Raw genomic sequence first — 19,493 nt, 5'->3', positions numbered from 1 at the left:
CTTCCTGTTATAATAAAGGTTTGGTGGAAATTTGATGACAAAACTCAAATGGTAAATTGAAATTTCAGATCAATTGGATGAAAATTGACGATTATATGTGACGCTGACCTTTGACCTTTTGACCAAATTATTACTTTTCCTTCTCCATATTTTCATAATAAAGCTTTCTTGAGAATTTGATGACAAAACTCAAATGGTAAATTTAAATTTTAGGTCAATTGTATGAAAATTTACGATTTTATGTGATGCTGACCTTTGACCTTTTGACCAAATTTTTAATTTGTCGTCCTGTTATAATAAAGGTTTGGTGGAAATTTGATGACAAAACTCAAATGGTAAATTGAAATTTCAGATCAATTGGATGAAAATTGATGATTATATGTGACGCTGACCTTTGACCTTTTGACCAAATTATTAATTTTCCTTCTCCATATTTTCATAATAAAGCTTTCTTGAGAATTTGATGACAAAACTCAAATGGTAAATTTAAATTTTAGGTCAATTGTATGAAAATTGACGATTTTATGTGATGCTGACCTTTGACCTTTTGACCAAATTATTAATTTGTCGTCTTCCTGTTATAATAAAGGTTTGGTGGAAATTTGATGACAAAACTCAAATGTTAAATTGAAATTTCATGTCAATTGGATGAAAATTGATGATTTTATGTGACGCTGACCTTTGACCTTTTGGCCTTTTGACAAAATTATGAATTTTCCTTCTCCGCATTATCATAATAAAGGTTTGGTGAAAATTTTATGACAATAGCTCAAATGGTAAAAAAAAAAGTTACGGCCCAGAAAGACAGACACACAGACAGACAGACACACACACAGACATAGATCATGAACCATGCTCTACACAGGGCCTCTGTGCTGCCCTAAGAAGTTTCTATGGCTAGGGTTAGAATCCGGGACAGTTCGCTACTCCAACATAGGAAGGCAGTCCAGGAATTTTGGAATTAGTTTCAGGATGCTGGCGATGGCTCGCCTACTCTTAGCGAAGGGCACCGTGGGATCTGTACAATCCACCAACGGATGCCGACAGACCAGATGCCTAGTCCAACGTCCATCGGAGTCCCCACACACACATTGGTGAGTCACCCTGCCTGTGAAGCACCAGGATGGCAGTTTATAGCTGTGTCGGGATTCAAACCCAGTGGGCAGCTTAGAGGGGACTGTACCTACCTGTATAAGCCATCCCACCAGCCACAAAAGGAAGCACTAAGTAATTTCCCATAATAAGCTCCATCCAATCCAATGGGGGCAGAGAAAGAGGCACAAAGAGTACAGTTAAGAGAGAAGAGAAGGATGGAGGAGGGAAGAAAATAAAACCCTGGAATGTTAATTTCACTGCAATTGCGATCATGATAGTTTAATTCCGGAGAGAGTTAGGGATCTAGGGGAGAGGCTGGCTTTGCAGGGAGAGGTTTGGTGGGGGAGTTTGGAGTGGAACTCCTACAGTGCTGGTCGGAGGGAGTTTTAGATGGAGGGGCTTTGTGAATGTGTGATGAATGTGTTCAGATATAGGAAGACTTCGAGCTTTGAGAGCAGGGGTAGGAGGGATTCGGAGAGGAGAACGACATGAGGGTGGGAGTGAGGGGTAAGATTTATTTGGAGTAATGGAAACAGAGAGGGAGGGATATAGGGAAGGAGAGGTAAAGCTGTGCCTGGGATGTGCATGGGATTATTAGGCTGCTCGGAGTCGCTCTCGGTTGGTTGGAGGACACACTCGGACATTAAAAGTGAAAGAAACAGATTTTTGTTTTCAGAGCTCCATGCTCGAGGTAAGTCATGCAGGTATTTATGTCGTGAGTTTGTATGCTGCAATTTCCATGGTTCTTACTGCGGTTAGTATTTCCATTACTCATGATATAGTAAAAGCGCAACAATTCCCATCAATAAGAAGAAAAGCAACAACAATCGAAATGTTGAATTTGCTCCAACACCTGCGGTTGTCTATTTGGTGTCCAGAGCTGAGTGGTCGATGGGAAAACTTTTACGGTATTGATATATGTCGTCACGTCACTCATTTGTGCATCAAAGGTGTGTCGCTGTGTGTTGGCAGTGATTTGAAGCAGCAACTCCCAAGCATGAAGCCTTCACTCATGTTCCGCGAGATCTTGGCTCTGGCTGCCTTGCTTTGCGTCTCGCTGGTTCTCACACAAGGTGGGTTGGGAAAATACACAAAAGTGATCTTTCCTTAAAGGTCAACGTTGTAGACACGAAACTTAAAGGACAGCGTGTGAATGAAGTCATTGTGAAGTTGATGGTACCAAATACGTTCTGCTGCACTTGTTTCAGGACGATGAGCCGTCTTGACTTGTAACGATCTCGTCCGGATCCAGCCTGACATGGAGGAGATGCAGCGACAGGTAGAAGTGAGCGATTCGGTCGGAAAAGGAGGTCAAGACGTGAGATTGTTGGTTTAAGAATGCAACTTAAAGATGGAGGTTGAGGTTGAAGAGACACTGAAATTGATCAAAGAGAGCAATCAGTTGGAAAAAGAGGTGTTTCAGGTTGATGTTGAAGACATGCAGGTTGAGGTTAAATACAAGTTGAAGAAGCTGGAGGATGAAGATAATGTGAAGGTTGAGGTTAAAGAAACAAGTGAGGTTGAGATTGGAGAAAAAGTGAGGTTGAGGTTGGAGATTAATTGAAGGTTGAGGTTTGAGAAAAAGTTTAAGTTGAAGATTGAGGTTGAAGATAAGTTGAATGTTGAGGTTGAAGATAAGTTGAATGTTGAGGTTGTAGAAGAAAGTGAGGTTGAGGTTGAATAGGTTCAGCAACATGATGAAGAGAGCGATTCAGCTGGAAAAAGAGGAGCTTGATGTTGAAGAGATGCAGGTTGAGGTTAAATATACGTTGAAGAAGTTAGGTTGAAGATAAGTTCAAGAAGCTCGAGGTTGAAGATAATGTGAAGGTTGAGGTTAAAGAAACAAGTGAGGTTGAGATTGGAGAAAAAGTGAGGTTGAGGTTGAAGATAAATTGAAGGTTGAGGTTGGATACAAGTTGAAGTTGAAGAAGCTTAAGGTGAAAGAAAGGTTGACGGTTGAAGTTCAAGAAAAAGTTGAGGTTGAAGGTAAGTTGAGGTTGTAGAAGAAAGTGAGGTTGAGGTTGAAGGTAAGTTGAAGGTTGAGTTTGGAGAAAAAGTGAGGTTGAGGTTTGAGAAAAAAACGAGATTCAGGTTGAAGAGAAATTCAGCTGGAAAAAAATGGAGCTTGATGTTGATGTTGAGGAGATGCAGGTTGAGGTTGGATACAAGTTGAAGTTTGAGGTTGAAGAAGCTTGAGGTGAAAGGAATGTTGACGGTTGAGGTTGGAGATAACGTGGGGTTGAGGTTGAAGATAAGTTGAAGGTTGAGGTTTGAGAAAAAGTTTAAGTTGAAGATTGAAGTTGAAGAAGCTTGAGGTGAAAGAAAGGTTGACGGTTGAGGTTGGAGATAAGTTGAATGTTGAGGATGAAGATAAGTTGAATGTTGAGGTTGTAGAAAAAAGTGAGGTTGAGGTTGAATAGGTTCAGCAACATGATGAAGAGAGCGATTCAGCTGGAAAAAGAGGAGCTTGATGTTGATGTTGAAGAGATGCAGGTTGAGGTTGGATAAAAGTTGAAGTTGAAGAAGCTTAAGGTGAAAGAAAAGTTGACGGTTGAGGTTTAAGAAAAAGTTGATGTTGAGGTTGAGGTTGGAGAAAAAGTGAGGTTGAGGTTGAAGGTAAGTTGAAGGTTGAGTTTGGAGAAAAAGTGAGGTTGAGGTTTGAGAAAAAAACGAGATTCAGGTTGAAGAGAAATTCAGCTGGAAAAAAATGGAGCTTGATGTTGATGTTGAGGAGATGCAGGTTGAGGTTGGATACAAGTTGAAGTTGAAGATCGAGGTTGAAGAAGCTTGAGGTTGAAAATAAGTTGAAGGTTGAGGTTAAAGAAACAAGTGAGGTTGAGTTTGGAGAAAAAGTGAGGTTGAGGTTGAAGATAAATTGAAGGTTGAGGTTGGATACAAGTTGAAGTTGAAGAAGCTTAAGGTGAAAGAAAGGTTGACGGTTGAAGTTCAAGAAAAAGTTGAGGTTGAAGGTAAGTTGAGGTTGGAGACAAAGTGAGGTTGAGGTTGAAGGTAAGTTGAAGGTTGAGTTTGGAGAAAAAGTGAGGTTGAGGTTTGAGAAAAAAACGAGATTCAGGTTGAAGAGAAATTCAGCTGGAAAAAAATGGAGCTTGATGTTGATGTTGAGGAGATGCAGGTTGAGGTTGGATACAAGTTGAAGTTTGAGGTTGAAGAAGCTTGAGGTGAAAGGAATGTTGACGGTTGAGGTTGGAGATAACGTGGGGTTGAGGTTGAAGATAAGTTGAAGGTTGAGGTTTGAGAAAAAGTTTAAGTTGAAGATTGAAGTTGAAGAAGCTTGAGGTGAAAGAAAGGTTGACGGTTGAGGTTGGAGATAAGTTGAATGTTGAGGTTGAAGATAAGTTGAATGTTGAGGTTGTAGAAAAGAGTGAGGTTGAGGTTGAATAGGTTCAGCAACATGATGAAGAGAGCGATTCAGCTGGAAAAAGAGGAGCTTGATGTTGATGTTGAAGAGATGCAGGTTGAGGTTGGATAAAAGTTGAAGTTGAAGAAGCTTAAGGTGAAAGAAAAGTTGACGGTTGAGGTTTAAGAAAAAGTTGAGGTTGAGGTTGAGGTTGGAGAAAAAGTGAGGTTGAGGTTGAAGGTAAGTTGAAGGTTGAGTTTGGAGAAAAAGTGAGGTTGAGGTTTGAGAAAAAAACGAGATTCAGGTTGAAGAGCAATTCAGCTGGAAAAAAATGGAGCTTGATGTTGATGTTGAGGAGATGCAGGTTGAGGTTGGATACAAGTTGAAGTTGAAGATCGAGGTTGAAGTTGAGGTTGAAAATAAGTTGAAGGTTGAGGGTTAGCATAAAATTAGAGAAAAGGTGAAGACATGGTTGAAGCGATGCAGCAACATGATGAAGAGAGCAATTCAGCTGGAAAAAAATGGAGCTTGATGTTGATGTTGAGGAGATGCAGGTTGAGGTTGGATACAAGTTGAAGATGAAGATCGAGGTTGAAGAAGCTTGAGGTTGAAAATAAGTTGAAGGTTGAGGGTTAGCATAAAATTAGAGAAAAGGTGAAGACATGGTTGAAGCGATGCAGCAACATGCTGAAGAGAGCAATTCAGCTGGAAAAAAAAGGCGCTTCATGTTGATGTTGAGGAGATGCAGGTTGAGGTTGGATACAAGTTGAAGTTGAAGATCGAGGTTGAAGAAGCTTGAGGTTGAAAATAAGTTGAAGGTTGAGGGTTAGCATAAAATTAGAGAAAAGGTGAAGACATGGTTGAAGCGATGCAGCAACATGATGAAGAGAGCAATTTTGTAGGAGAATGCGGACGTGACATTATTTCTTTTTTAAAGAATGCAAGTTAAAGATGCTGGAAATGATGAATCGAGGAGGTGCGTAAGCAGCATAAGCCTTGCGTTAATTATGACTCTAACAATCTTATTTTAGCTAAAGCTATCTCAAACTTCCAGTGCAAAACTTTAAAACTGCGTTACTGAGTAAACTCCCGTTCCTCAGTGTGTTACTCCAGAGTTTTGCTTATATTTATTTTGGCAACACTCATGCGTAGTCATTACCTCAGACGCTTTGCGAGCCAAGCAGAAAGCTACTGAAATGTTTATTCCAGTGAAAAAAGGATATTTCAGAATATGTCTTGACCCATAGCTTAAAGAGGTCTAATCACATGTTGTGAAACATACAGAGTAAAATTAAGAACTATAGTCTTGCTCATGAGGCCTGTGTCAATCCTACCATCTGGAGTGTTTGGCCCTGGTACTAATGGGAACATGTCCGCATGGAAGGATGATGATGGATATAGGACACATGGAAACATTACAGCTTAGCCTGGAAGCAGTTTCGGAGTCATTGAAAGTCTTCGGCTCATCGGTGTTTTCCTATAAAGTGGTAACTGGGTCGGAGTTGGAGTGATTTGTATGTTTGTGAGCCAATGTACCACCACTTGACTCCGCTAACGCGTCATCCTTTTTTGTCTGTGCAGCTCCTAGTTCCCCGAGAAACCTGAAAGTCAATGCAAAGCCAAATGGCAAGGTCATTTTCACGTGGCGACCACCTTCTGAACCCTTCCAGAATCTCAAGCTCATCGTCACCCAGCTTGATACCGGTGAGCTGCTCCTCATAAACGCCTCTCTGCAACATCTCTTCTTTGTGGGCGGCCTCCTCTTCCTCCGTTTATTACCCCTCGTGCGAAGCAAAAAGCGGGGTTAAGCAATTGGCTGAATTTGTCTGTCTGTCCACAAACGTCAGTTTATAATCGAGGAACAACTGAATGTAAATTGAATGTTATATTTTGAACATGAATGGGAAAACAAATTTGTAGTTTAGCAGAACTTTGGCTCTGAATTTGTCTCAGGGTTTGTCCCGATTGCACATGCGCAGAAAGGAGTGAAATTTTCTTTTTAACCCTGTCTGCCTGTCTGGTAGTGAAACGAAATGGAAAAAACATTCCAAACAGGAAACTTGCTCTTTTTAAGGACGTTATAAAGGGCACAAACAACAGGCATAAATAACTAATGTAGCATGTTAAATAAGGTGGTGTAAAAGACGCTGCATAAATGGCGGTACATTTTGGGATTTCTTTTTTTAACTTTTAAAACTTTAATTTTAATTAAATTGAATTGTATACTTGATTACCGTAGAACATAAATCGCCTTTTTAGCTCTTTCGCAACCCTTCCGTTTAGCAGTACTTGGACTAACTATTATGGCATTTTATGTAAACCAATCAAATTTGTTACTTATAGACCCCGCCCATGTGCTTTTTTTCTCAAGACTGGACGGGGTAAGACATTCTATGAACTCTCCAGTTATGTTTTTGTTTTATCGAAGCATCTTTTTCTTTTCTTTAATCTGATTAATTTTTCTCTATGGAGGATACGGGGGCACGTATCTGCTTTTTGATAAACAGAATTTCCTGCCCAACCCTGTGGGGGACTTTAGAGGCAGATAATTTCTTGGCCAGGTGGCCATTGTACACTTTTCAACTCATCGGTCAAAAATCTCGAATTGCATTTGGAACCCTCTACATATTGCATTTGCAAGCTGGTGGAATTTGGACCTCAGCCTCTTCCCTCGAACACGTTAGGGTTGGCAGGATAGCCGAGAGGAATTCACACTCCCCTCTGAGCTGTCTAGCCTAGGTTTGAATCTTGACCCAGCTATAAACTACCACCCTGGTGTTTCAGAGGCAGGGCATATTTGATGCATCATTGTGTGCGCCATCCATGGAATGATGTAAGCGTTGGTCATAATTGGACGTTAAAGATCGCGCGGTGTCTTTCACAAAGATTGACAAATTCCTGCTATCTCTAATGGAACACCAGGCTTAGCCACCTGGATCATCATGAAGGAGGTGGACCAAAATTTTCCTCTGGCTGACATCACAAGAAGGTGGGAATCATTGGGGCTGTTAAAGAAATTGTACTTCCGAGCTATCCATTACAGGAAATATTGTCTGGAACGCTTTCTGAATGGGCATGCATTGAGGTGCTGGATTAGCTCTCAAATAACCATCTTTTAGTCTTTGACTCTTCCCGCCTGACTGATCCACTTGGTGGTGTGACCTGCAGGCATGGTTTCTGAAAGCATGCTTCCACGAAAGAAGCGCAAGATGGTGGTTGGTGGATTGTCTCCAGGCACGGAATTCGGCGTCTCATTAGTGGCCATCAACCGAGGAGAAGCCAGTCAACCTGCCGCGGCAACGTTTCGAAGTAAGTCCATTCACACAATTATGATGGAATTACACACCCACCTCCATAGAACTTCATATCCCAATATTTTTCTTCCTTGCTTTCTCTTGTTTTTGTTTTTTTAAGCTCATGGACCTCAACGCTCTGCTCCCACTCAACTCCCCGTCCAGCACACAACTCCCATACCAAGTTTTCCCCTATTGAAGACTGCACTTTTGCAAAGGGGTAAGTTCTCATTTCTTGATTCAAACTTTCCATCCAGTGTTTTAAGGCTCATGAAAGAGCTTGTAGATATATAACATACATTCAACACAAGAATATCAGGAGACAGTGGGCAAAAATGAATAAACACAATATGGGATTCAATCCCAGGGTTTCCGGCATCATGAGACAAGTACTTGGAGTGAAACATCGTATGTTGATGGCTGGCAGGACTACTTAGAGGTATGTGCATTTGTCTTTGAGCCATCGAGCATGGGTTCAAAGCTTAAAGCAGCTACAAACTTTCATCATGTGGTTCACCGGTGGATGATGCGCTGGCTCCCCTGCGTCACACCTTGCTTAAGGGTACCTCACACCAAAAAATGTTTTTTACGGACGTCCACGGATGTTCTTTCTACGGCAGCGTTGCGATTTTTTGAGCAAAATCGTGAACACCCGGGAGAGGATTTTGCTTGACCGTGACCGATTCACAGCGGTTTATTACGGTTTAGTACGGACTGCTACGGCTTAGTTGCGGATAAACATGGCAGAGATACGGTGCCTCTACGTTTGCTTGCGGTTCCTTACGGTTCCCGGCCCAGAATATAAAAACGGGGCCCCCCCCCCGCTCTCCCCTCATTCTGCTGCTGACTTCCAAGGGGGCAAGACCTATCCAGGAGAGCCATGGACGGAGCACCCGCTGCCCAGAGAGTCCAAGGAGAGGGAGAATCCTTGCGGATGGTTAAGATGGCCTTACAGAGTCTTACGGTGGTGTTACGGCAGTTGCGGAAGCGTTGAGGAGGCATTGAGGAAGCGTTGCGGTCTAGATTTCCGTAGCACTGCCGTAATTGTCTTACGAGAGTTTTGGTCTGGACCAAAACTCTCATAATAAATTACGACCCCTCCCGGACGCTTAAGGATCCATACGAATGCTCCAGGAAACGTTGAGGATGTCCCAGGTGCCACAAGGAATGCTCCCGGTTGTGCACGATTTTTTCGCCGCAACGCCGCCGTAAACGTCGTAACGACCCCATAAGGCCGGTGTGAGGGGGGTTTTAGGTTGACGTCGTTGAATCTAAGGCCTTTGATATTATTGGAATCTCTCATGTTGAAGCTGATTCTATGAACCTATCACTTTTCCATTGCAGACAAGTTGGTGGTCTCTCTGTCTTCTATCACCCCCTCTCTTATCTTGCACCCTCTGCTCTTTCCGTTCTTTGTCCCCCCCAGGTTTCCGCAGGGCGCACATGGTCCACCATCAACCCCCTTTCTCGTGAAACTACCTAAATCCAGGATCCTTACTTATCTCCACTCATTCATTCCTCTTTTTTCTCCACTTGTGGAACTAACTTCCACATTCTCTTCGATCTCATTCTTCCCTCCATGTCTTCAGGACAGCTGTTCACCACCATCTTAGATCATCCCCAATCCAGAACTCGTTAACCTAACACCTCCTCCCCCACAACCACCCCAATCCCTCCTTCAATCCAAACTTCCAGTTTTTCCTTACCGATAGTTTGCTTCTGTATCCAACCTGTCCACGCCATACATCATTTTCTGCCCTTATTCCTCACTACACCCATTGTTTGTTCCAGTCTCCCTCTATTTTTTCCTTCAGCGCCACTGTTAGTGTTTCCCTCCTCTCTCTACTGTTCCTTTGTTCTGCTGTGTCCCGATCCATTCAGTGTTCTAGCTCTTCCAAGAGCCTTGACTCCATACAAAAATCCCAACTATTGGTGTACTTCCCCCTCTCCTTCGACTGTTCCTTTTGTTCTGTTATGTCCTGATCCACTCTATGTTCTAGCACCTCCATGAGCCTCGACTTGTATATAAATAAACGAGCATCATGCCGTTCGCCATGCCGTCCGCCAAGCCATTTCCCAAGCTTTTCGCGATGCCGTCCGCCAAGCTTTTCACTGTGCCATCCGCCAAGCTTTTCTCCGTGCTGTTCGCCATGCCATTTGCCATTCCGTTCACCTTGCCTTTCACCAAGCCAATCACCATGCCGTTCGCCTTGCCATTCGCCTTGCCGTTCGCCTTGCCGTTCGCCTTGCCGTTCGCCTTGCCGTTCGCCTTGCCGTTCGCCAAGCGGTTCGCCATGCCTTTCGCCGTGCCGTTCGCCATGCCGTTCGCCTTGCCGTTCGCCTTGCCGTTCGCCTTGCCGTTCGCCTTGCCGTTAGCTTTGCCGTTTGCCAAGCTGTTCGCCATGCCTTTCGCCAAGCCGTTCGCCATGCCTTTCACCGAGCTGTTCGCCTTGCTGTTCGCCATGCCGTTCGCCTTGCCGTTCGCCTTGCCGTTCGCCTTGCCGTTCGCCATGCCTTTCGCCAAGCCATTCGCCATGCCTTTCACCGAGCCATTTGCCTTGCCGTTCACCTTGCCTTTCACCTTACCTTTCACCAAGCCGTTCGCCTTGCCTTTTACCAAGCCGTTCGCCTTGCCTTTCACCAAGCCGTTCGCCTTGCCTTTCACCAAGCCGTTCGCCTCGCCGTTCGCCTTACCTTTCACCAAGCCGTTCGCCTTGCCGTTCGCCTTGCCTTTCACCAAGCCGTTCGCCTTGCTGTTCGCCTTGCCTTTCACCAAGCCATTCACCTTACTGTTCGCTATGCCTTTCACCAAGCTGTCCCCCCCTCCCCCCATTTGCCGTGCCGTTCACCGTGCCTTTCACCAAGCCATTTACCTTGCCGTTCGCCTTGCCGTTCGTCGTGTCTTTCACCAAGCCGTTCGCCTTGCCGTTCGCCTTGCCGTTTGCCGTGCCTTTCACCAAGCCGTTCGCCTTGCCGTTCACCTTGCCGTTCACCTTGCCATTCGCCGTGCCTTTCACCAAGCCGTTCACCTTGCCGTTTGCCGTGCCTTTCACCAAGCCGTTCGCCTTGCCGTTCACCTTGCCGTTCGCCGTGCCTTTCACCAAGCCGTTCGCCTTGCCGTTTGCCTTGCCGTTCGCCGTGCCGTTCGCATACAGTTCGTCATCTACCATTCATCAAATATTGTTCATCAGATGTCGTTTGTTGTACTGTTCACCATGCCGTTGACCGTAATGTTTGCTGTGCCACTCGCCGTGCCGTTCTTTGTCATACGGTTTGTTGTACAGCTCATCATGATATTTTTCATACAATCAAGGAACACAAATACGAATGAACCAACTGCTCTCGTGGCAGTGGAAAAACATCACTAGGCTGATGTATTTTGTGGGAAATGATGGATGTTTCCATTTCTTTCTGTTTACCACATTTTCCACCTTTCATTTTCCTTTGTTTTTCAGCCCTGTCTGTTTGTCTTTCTGTGAGCATGATATTTCAAAAACTTGTTGATGGATTCGGACGAAATCTCGTGAACAGATTGTGTGTGACAAGGACGAATTGATTCAATTTTGGTGAAGATCCGCATCTGGATCCGGATCGGAGAACCGAATCCGGATATGAGATTAACACAATTTTTTTACGTGATTCTTCACCATTGAGTGGTAGGGCCAAAAACGATATGTTGTTTGATATTTTAAAAAGTCATAGTCGAATTATGAGGATGAGTTGGTTAGGTGACAAGAGCAAGGCAATTCGATTTTGTTTCAGGTCCGAATCCAGATCTGGCCTGTCAGTGGGGATACGAAACGTAAACTGTTCATCCTGGCAGAGGAATGGGCTCTACCGAGTTCCGTTCTAGTTTCCTCTGTTTTTAATCTTCTCCGAGGTTTCATTGCCAAAGTATTTGTTTCAGGATTCCTAAAATGCAGGTTGGTTCCAAAAGAAATCTTGAACTAATCGACGTGATACTATAAGTTCCAGAACAAAAATAACATTTACTCCATCAAAGTGAATTGTTAGACTTGCTTCCAAATGACAAACAATAACAAATACATTCCCAGAAGTACTGGAATACTTCTAGGAGATAACAATGAGATTTAATTCCACAATAATTGTGGGATTTCACATGTGCCATTGCTGTGGTCTGCGGTTTCGTCTTTCCGATGTGAGGAGTTATTCTGCATTAGCTTATAATTTTCATACGCACAATGTGCGGAGCACATGGCTGGCATGATGGATCCGAATGAGTGAAACGACGAAAGAAAAACAAAACTAGGGCATCTGAATAAGAAGGGAAATGTGGTCGGATCAGGATCACGAAGGCGGTATGGTGAAAACATGGGGAGTCGGGATCATTAAATGTTTTTTTTTTTTTTTTTTTTTTTGTATACAGAGTCGAGGCTCGTGAAAGAGCTAACATTTATCAAACAAACAAATCAAACAAACAAGCAAACAAAGTATATAAAAAGGGGAGCGGTCGACAAGATGGGGAGAGAAGGGGAGGAAGCACACAAACACAACATTTGAGAGCAGGGACATCGGGAGATGTGTGGGAGGGAGAGGGCCTGGGGGGGGGGGGGTGGGGCAAGGATAGGTATAAAACGCAAGGACACCAAGGACTTCCAGGAAAGAATTCGGCACCTCAAAAAGTGGATTTGGGGTGAAATTAGCGGGTGTAGAAAAGATCAAGGTTTTGGATTGGGGAAGATAAGAGATGGTGGTGAACAGCCGTTTTAAAGACCTGGAGGGAGGAGTGGGATTGAAGAGAGTGAGGGAGTTTGTTCCAGAGGTGGGAGAAAAGAGGAATGAAGGAGTGAAGGTGAGCAGAGAGTCTTGATTTTGGCAGTTGAACCATAAGAGGGTTGCAGGCAGATCTTGTGCGACCTGTAGGAATATTCGGGGGACAGAGCCCAGAGAGAGCTGGGGGAGCAAGGCCGGAGAGGAGTCGGTAGAAGACGGAAAGACCACCAACCTGCCTGCGGTGAGTAAGTGAAAGGCCCTCGGAGATAGCGTCATCGCGGGAGATTCCAATCATTCTGAATGCTTTGGTTTCAACAGCGTGAAGACGAGCTAGGTGTGAGGCAGGAGCACCAGCCCAGAGGGGAGAGCAGTACTCCATTGAGCTGCGGATGAAAGCCTTGTATGTGGTGAGGAGCTCAGGTGTGCCAAGGAAGGACTTCACACGACGGAGGATGCCCAGTCGGCGACTGGCTTTGGAGGCCAGCTTGGAAATGTGGTTTTCCCAGGAAAGATCATGGCAGATAGTGAGACCCAAAAGCTTGAGTGACAGAACTTCTTGGAGAGGATTATTCAGAAAGGAGATGGGAGGGTTCTCCAGTCGGTCTTTTCGGAGAGACATCGTAAGAGTGTGAGATTTGTCAGGATTGAAAGACATGTTCCACTTGTTTGCCCAGTCTGTGATTTTGTCCAGGTCTGCAGAGAGTGAGGAGGCTGCAGACTGCCAATCTGAGGGATGAGGAATGGAGCGGCAGAGAGTGGAGTCATCAGCAAAGAGATAGAGAGGATTTTCAAGAGAGTCAGAGAGATCATTGATGAAGACCAGAAAAAGCACCGGGCTCGGAACACTGCCTTGTGGAACTCCAGCCTGAACAGGAAGAGGAGATGAGAGAAACCCATTCAGGGCCACACGTTGACTACAACTCGAGAGGAAGTCCGCCAGCCATGCATGGAGATTTCCATGGATACCAAAGGAGGAGAGTTTGGTGAGCAGTGCAGGGTGCCAGACCGTATCGAAGGCACGTGATATGTCGAGGGAGACAGCTCTAATTTCCTGTTTGGCATTGAGGACCTCCATCCATTGTTGAGACAGCAGAAGCAGCATGTCCAGAGTAGAGTGACCTGGTCTGAAACCAAATTGATGATCAGAGATCAAGCCATTGGAGAAGAGGAAAGATTTCATATCCGAAGCAATGATGGATTCCATGACTTTGCTGATAATTGGGAGAAGGCTGATTGGTCTGTAGTTGCTAGGATCTGTTTTTGCACCTTTTTGTGCAAAGCGGTGATGTTGGCTGATTTCCAAGCAGATGGCAGTTGACCTTGAGCAAAAGAGAGGGTGAAGAGAACAGAGAGAGGGAGTGAAAGAGCAGAAGAACAGGATTTTAAGACACGTGGGCTGATGCCGTCAGGTCCAGTTGCAGAATCAGAGTCGAGGGTTGACAGAAACTTTTCCACCTTGTCAGGAGGAAAGGACACGGAGTCCAGGAGCAGCTGGGTACGACTGGGTATGGTGGGTACAGAGAGGGATGGGTTTGGGACACAGGATTTAGAGGCAAACACAGAGTTCCTACCATCCTTGCCATTCTGGTGTGATGTCAGGGTTCATTGCTCCAATCGGTTTATTTGATCATTTGCTTGTTAAAGTGAACATCTCTCTGACCATTCTCAGAGAGCCTCCTCAGCATTGACGAGTCTGGCATTTCACTAAGGCCAACTGGGATGGTCTTCAAGCAGCCATCAATCATCTGGACTGGTCTCCCATCTCTACCACCTCTGACATCACCTCATCCTGGGAATTCTTCCAAAGCAAATTGCTCGCTCTCATACACAGATTTATCCCATCTCGTCTTCAGTTGTCATACCCTTCCTCCCGTCCATGGTACACGGAATCTTGTGGTGAGGCTGTTGCCCAGAAACAACTTGCCTTCGCCTCATGGAAGGCAAATCCAATGGAAGGCAATCTCATTTCCTTTCACAAAGCCCGGAACAAGCGTGTGTCTACCCTCAGGACAGCCAGGAAACATCTCTCTCTCCACTCTCAAGACTGAACTCTCAAACCTGTCTCCCTCTTCCAAATCCTGGTGGCATCTGGTCAAATCTGTTTCTGGTGTTTGTTCCCCCTCCATCCCCTCCATACCTCAAACGGCTACACAGCTGACTCCGCACGTGAAAAAGCTGAATGCCTCAACTCTGTGTTTGCCTCAGAATCTTGTGTCCCAAACCCATCTCTCTCTGTACCCACCATACCCAGTCGTACCCAGCTGCTCCTGGACTCTGTGTCCTTCTCTCCTGACAAGGTGGAGAAGTTTCTGTCAAACCTCGACTCTGATTCGGCAACTGGATCAGACAGCATCAGCCCACGGGTCCTAAAATCCTACTCTGCCGCTATTTCACACCCTCTCTCTATTCTCTTCACCCTCTCTTTTGCTCAAGGTCGTCTGCCATCAGTTGGGAAATCAGCCAACATTACCGCTTTACACAAAAAGGTGCAAAAACAGATCCTTGCAACTACAGACCAATCAGTCTGCTCCCAATTATCAGCAAAGTCATGGAATCCATCATTGCATCATTGCATCATATCAAATCCTTCCTCTTCTCCAATGGCTTGATCTCGGATCATCAATTTGGATTCAGACCAGGTCATTCTACTCTGGACATGCTGCTTCTGCTGTCTCAACAATGGATGGAGGTCTTCAATGTCAAACAGGAAATCAGAGCTGTCTCCCTTGACATATCACGTGCCTTCAATACGGTCTGGCACCCGGCTCTGCTCACCAAACTCTCCTCCTATGGTATGCATGGAAATCTCCATGCATGGCTTGCAGACTTCCTCTCCGGTCGTAGTCAACGTGTGGCTCTGAATGGATTTCTCTCATCTCCCCTTCCTCTTCTGGCTGGAGTTCCCCAAGGCAGTGTTCTGGGCCTTGTGCTTTTTCTGGTCTTCATCAATGATCTATCTGACTCTCTGGAAAATCCTCTCTATCTCTTTGCTGATGACTCCACTCTCTGCCGCTCCATACGTCATCCCTCAGATCAGCAGTCTGCAGCCTCCTCACTCTCTGCAGACATTGACAAAATCACAGACTGGTCAAACAAGTGGAACATGTCTTTCAATCCTGACAAATATCACACTCTTACTATGTCTCTCCGAAAGGACCGACTGGTTAACCCTCCCATCTACTTTCTCAACAATCCTCTCCAATAAATTCTGTCACTCAAGCTTTTGGGTCTCACTCTCTGCCATGATCTTTCCTGGGAAAACCACATTTCCAAGCTGGCCTCCAAAGCGAGTCGCCGACTGGGCAACCTCAGTCGTGTGAAGTCCTTCCTTGGCACACCTGAGCTCCTCACCACACACAAGGCTTTCATCCGCAGCTCAATGGAATACTGCTCTCACCTCTGGGCTGGTGCTCCTGCCTCACACTGAGCTCGGCTTCACACTGTTGAAACCAAGGCTTTCAGAATCATTGGAATCTCCCGCAGGCAGGTTGGTGGTCTTTGTCTTCTACCGACTCCTCTCCGGCCTTGCTCCCCCAGCTCTGTCTGTGCTCTGTCCCCTAAATTTTCCTTCAGGATGCACAAGAGCTGCCAGCAACCCTCTTATGGTTAAACTGCCAAAATCAAGGCTCTGCTCACCTTCCCTCTTTCATGCCCCTTTTCTCCTGCCTCTGGAGCAAACTCCCTCACTCTCTTCCATCCCACTCCTCCCTCCAGGTCTTCAACATAGCTGTTCACCACCATCTCTTATCTTCCCCCATCCAATCCAAAACCTTCATCTTTTTCTACCCCTATTAATTCACCCCAGATCCACTTTTTTGAAATACCGACTTCTTTCCTGGAAGTCCTAGCAGTGTTTTAGTCCATGTGTTTTAGTCCATGTGTTTTAGTCCACGTGTTTTAGTCCATGGAAGTCCATGTGTTTTATACCTCGAGCACCCCCCGCCTCTTCTCCTGCCCCTCTCCCCAAGTCCTGTCCCTCCCACAGATCTCCCGATGTCCCAGTTCTCGACAGTTGTACTTGTGTGCTTCGCTCTCTCTCCCCATCTTGTCTCCCACTCCCTTTGTTATATGTTTTATGTGTCCGTTTATGTTTTTTGTGATTATTGTTAGCTCTTACTCGAGCCTCGATCTTGTATAGAAAAAAATATACATTACAAGGGTCATTAATTAATTTTTTTCTTTTAGTCAATACCATCCTTATCATTTTCATGTGATGTTTGGGTTCATACATGACAAGGGTCATGAAATTATTTATTTATTTTAGTCAATACTATCCTTGCCATTTTCATGTGATGTTTGGGTTCATACATGACAAGGGTCATGAAATTATTTATTTATTTTAGTCGATACCATCCTTGCCATTTTCATGTGATGTTAGGGTTCAAACATGACAAGGGTCATGAATTTGTCTATTTATTTTAGTCAATACTATCCTTGCCATTTTCATGTGATGTTTGGGTTCATACATGACAAGGGTCATGAAATTATTTATTTATTTTAGTCGATACCATCCTTGCCATTTTCATGTGATGTTAGAGTTCAAACATGACAAGGGTCATGAATTTGTCTATTTATTTTAGTCAATACTATCCTTGCCATTTTCATGTGATGTTAGAGTTCAAACATGACAAGGATCATGAATTTGTCTATTTATTTTAGTCAATACTATCCTTGCCATTTTCATGTGATGTTAGAGTTCAAACATGACAAGGGTCATGAATTTGTCTATTTATTTTAGTCAATACTATCCTTGCCATTTTCATGTGATGTTACAGTTCAAACATGACAAGGATCATGAATTTGTCTATTTATTTTAGTCAATACTATCCTTGCCATTTTCATGTGATGTTAGGGTTCAAACATGACAAGGATCATGAATTTGTCTATTTATTTTAGTCGATACCATCCTTGCCATTTTCATGTGATGTTAGAGTTCAAACATGACAAGGATCATGAATTTGTCTATTTATTTTAGTCAATACTATCCTTGCCATTTTCATGTGATGTTAGGGTTCAAACATGACAAGGGTCATGAATTTGTCTATTTATTTTAGTCGATACCATCCTTGCCATTTTCATGTGATGTTAGGATTCAAACATGACAAGGATCATGAATTTGTCTATTTATTTTAGTCAATACTATCCTTGCCATTTTCATGTGATGTTAGAGTTCATACATCATGAGCTGTCCTGCCTGGGTTGGAATCTAAATCCAACTGTAATCTGTCATCCTGGTGTTCACAGGCAGGACAAGGCATTAATGTGTGCACCGTCCCTTGGATGGGCGTTTAGCCGGATGACCCGTTTACCAGTACTGGTCATTTGGTGGATGTTAAAGATCCCACGGTATCTTTTATGAAGAGTAAGGCATCCTGAACAAATCATAAATTCCTTCCCAAATCATCTTCAGTCTAATGTCAGGCCTGGACAGCTGGTTCAGGAAAGAACCATTCTCGCTGACTCCACACGCAGGTGGGAATAATTGGGTATTTTTTTTTTTTTTTGTATACAAGATCGAGGCTCGTGAAAGAGCTAACATTAATCACACAAAAAGTCAAACCGACACATAAAACACAAAAAATAAGGGGAGCGGTAGACAAGATGGGGAGAGGGGGGGGGGGGGGAAGGACACAAACACATTTGAGAGCAGGGACATCGGGAGAAATGTGGGAGGGGGAGGGCTTGGGTGGAGGTGGGAGAGGTATAAAACATATGAACATTGCAAGGACTTCCAGGAAAGAAGTTGGAATTAAAAAAAAAAAGAAAAAAAAAGTGTATCTGGGGTGAATTAGCGGGGGTAGAAAAGATCAAGGTTTTGGATGGGGGAAGATAAGAGATGGTGGTGAACAGCTGTTTTAAAGACCTGGAGGGTGGAGTGGGATTGAAGGGAGTGGTGGAGTTTGTTCCAGAGGCGGGAGAAAAGGGGAAAGAAAGAGTGAAGGTGAGCAGAGAGCCTCCGGTATATTAAAGAGAGTGCTTAGAAACAAAGAAAAACAAGGTTCGGTGGAATGGTGTGAAAGAGTTAGAACAGAAGGAGCGACACCTCATGCTGAATGAGATGTGCAGAGGTCAAACTGACCGAGCAGGCTTTGGCTCCAGGAAAAATCAAAAGCTGATAAAAGACATGACCGGAAGAGAACACAGGAAATGCCTTACTAATGTGGTAAAGGACATCGACGAGGAAGACATGTTGGTCTACCTGTATGGATGTGCTAAACAAGGACAGTGGTTGAGATGGGATTCTGCCATACAGACTGATACGTCATGGAAGAAACTCCTCTATGTATGGACACCGGAACTGCTGTCATTCCAGATCAACTGTATCCACGACCAACTCCCTTCCCCAGCCAAGCTTAGATTGTGGGGCAAAACCAACCTTGCACTGTGCCAACTGTGCCATCCTCACCATTGCACACTGCTCCACATCTTAAATGGGTGCAGCCACCCACTCCAAACAGGAAGATACAACTGGTGCCATGTCCAAACCCTAAGAGCGATTGTATCAGGCCTGGCTCCTTATATCAAAGATGCAAATAAGAAGCCCAGTATTGTATCAAAGCCAAAGTCCATTCCCACCATTGCATTCCGTACAGCTGATGGGACATCCTTCAGGAACCCAGCCCTGCCACTTCCACAGGTACAAACACAGGTCATCCTACAGAAGGCTAATGATTGGATGTCTCTGATGATGAGGACCATAAACCAATAGTGTTCCCTCCACAAATCACGGAAACTGCTAAACGGCCTGATATCACCATCTACTCGGCAGTAACTAAGAATGTCATCATTATTGAATTGACAGTCCCGATCGAGGAGAACGTGTCCAATGCATATGCCAGACAGAAAGGCAAATACCAAGACCTGGAAGCTGATTGTGACATACAGTATGGTCTTTAAACTACTTTCCAGTAGAAATAGGTAGTAGAGGATTTTACAATACATCTTTCAGCAAATGCCTTGCCCTTTTAGGCATCCCAAAAGGAAAGAGGAAGATTATTATGGGCACTGCATCC

The 19,493-nt window shown here is 44.5% G+C and overlaps 1 protein-coding gene across 1 annotated transcript in view; it reads left to right on the top strand.

Moving 5' to 3' along the window:
* The first annotated feature begins 1,646 nt into the window (after positions 1–1,646).
* The window catches only part of LOC137427788 (collagen alpha-1(XIV) chain-like), a 209,656-nt gene continuing 191,809 nt past the window's right edge, over positions 1,647–19,493 (top strand). Inside the window, exons 1-5 of the mRNA XM_068117529.2 lie at positions 1,647–1,786; positions 2,068–2,168; positions 6,035–6,157; positions 7,622–7,762; positions 7,868–7,966. Coding sequence (XP_067973630.2) covers positions 2,093–2,168; positions 6,035–6,157; positions 7,622–7,762; positions 7,868–7,966 — 439 coding nt within the window. The 5' untranslated portion in view covers positions 1,647–1,786; positions 2,068–2,092. The remainder of the gene's footprint in view (positions 1,787–2,067; positions 2,169–6,034; positions 6,158–7,621; positions 7,763–7,867; positions 7,967–19,493) is intronic.

The sequence above is a fragment of the Myxine glutinosa genome, chromosome 5 (assembly GCF_964187855.1).
Source record: "Myxine glutinosa chromosome 5, kmMyxGlut1.1, whole genome shotgun sequence".
NCBI classification, from domain to species: Eukaryota; Metazoa; Chordata; class Myxini; order Myxiniformes; family Myxinidae; genus Myxine; species Myxine glutinosa.
This window is presented reverse-complemented; position numbering and strand designations above follow the sequence as displayed.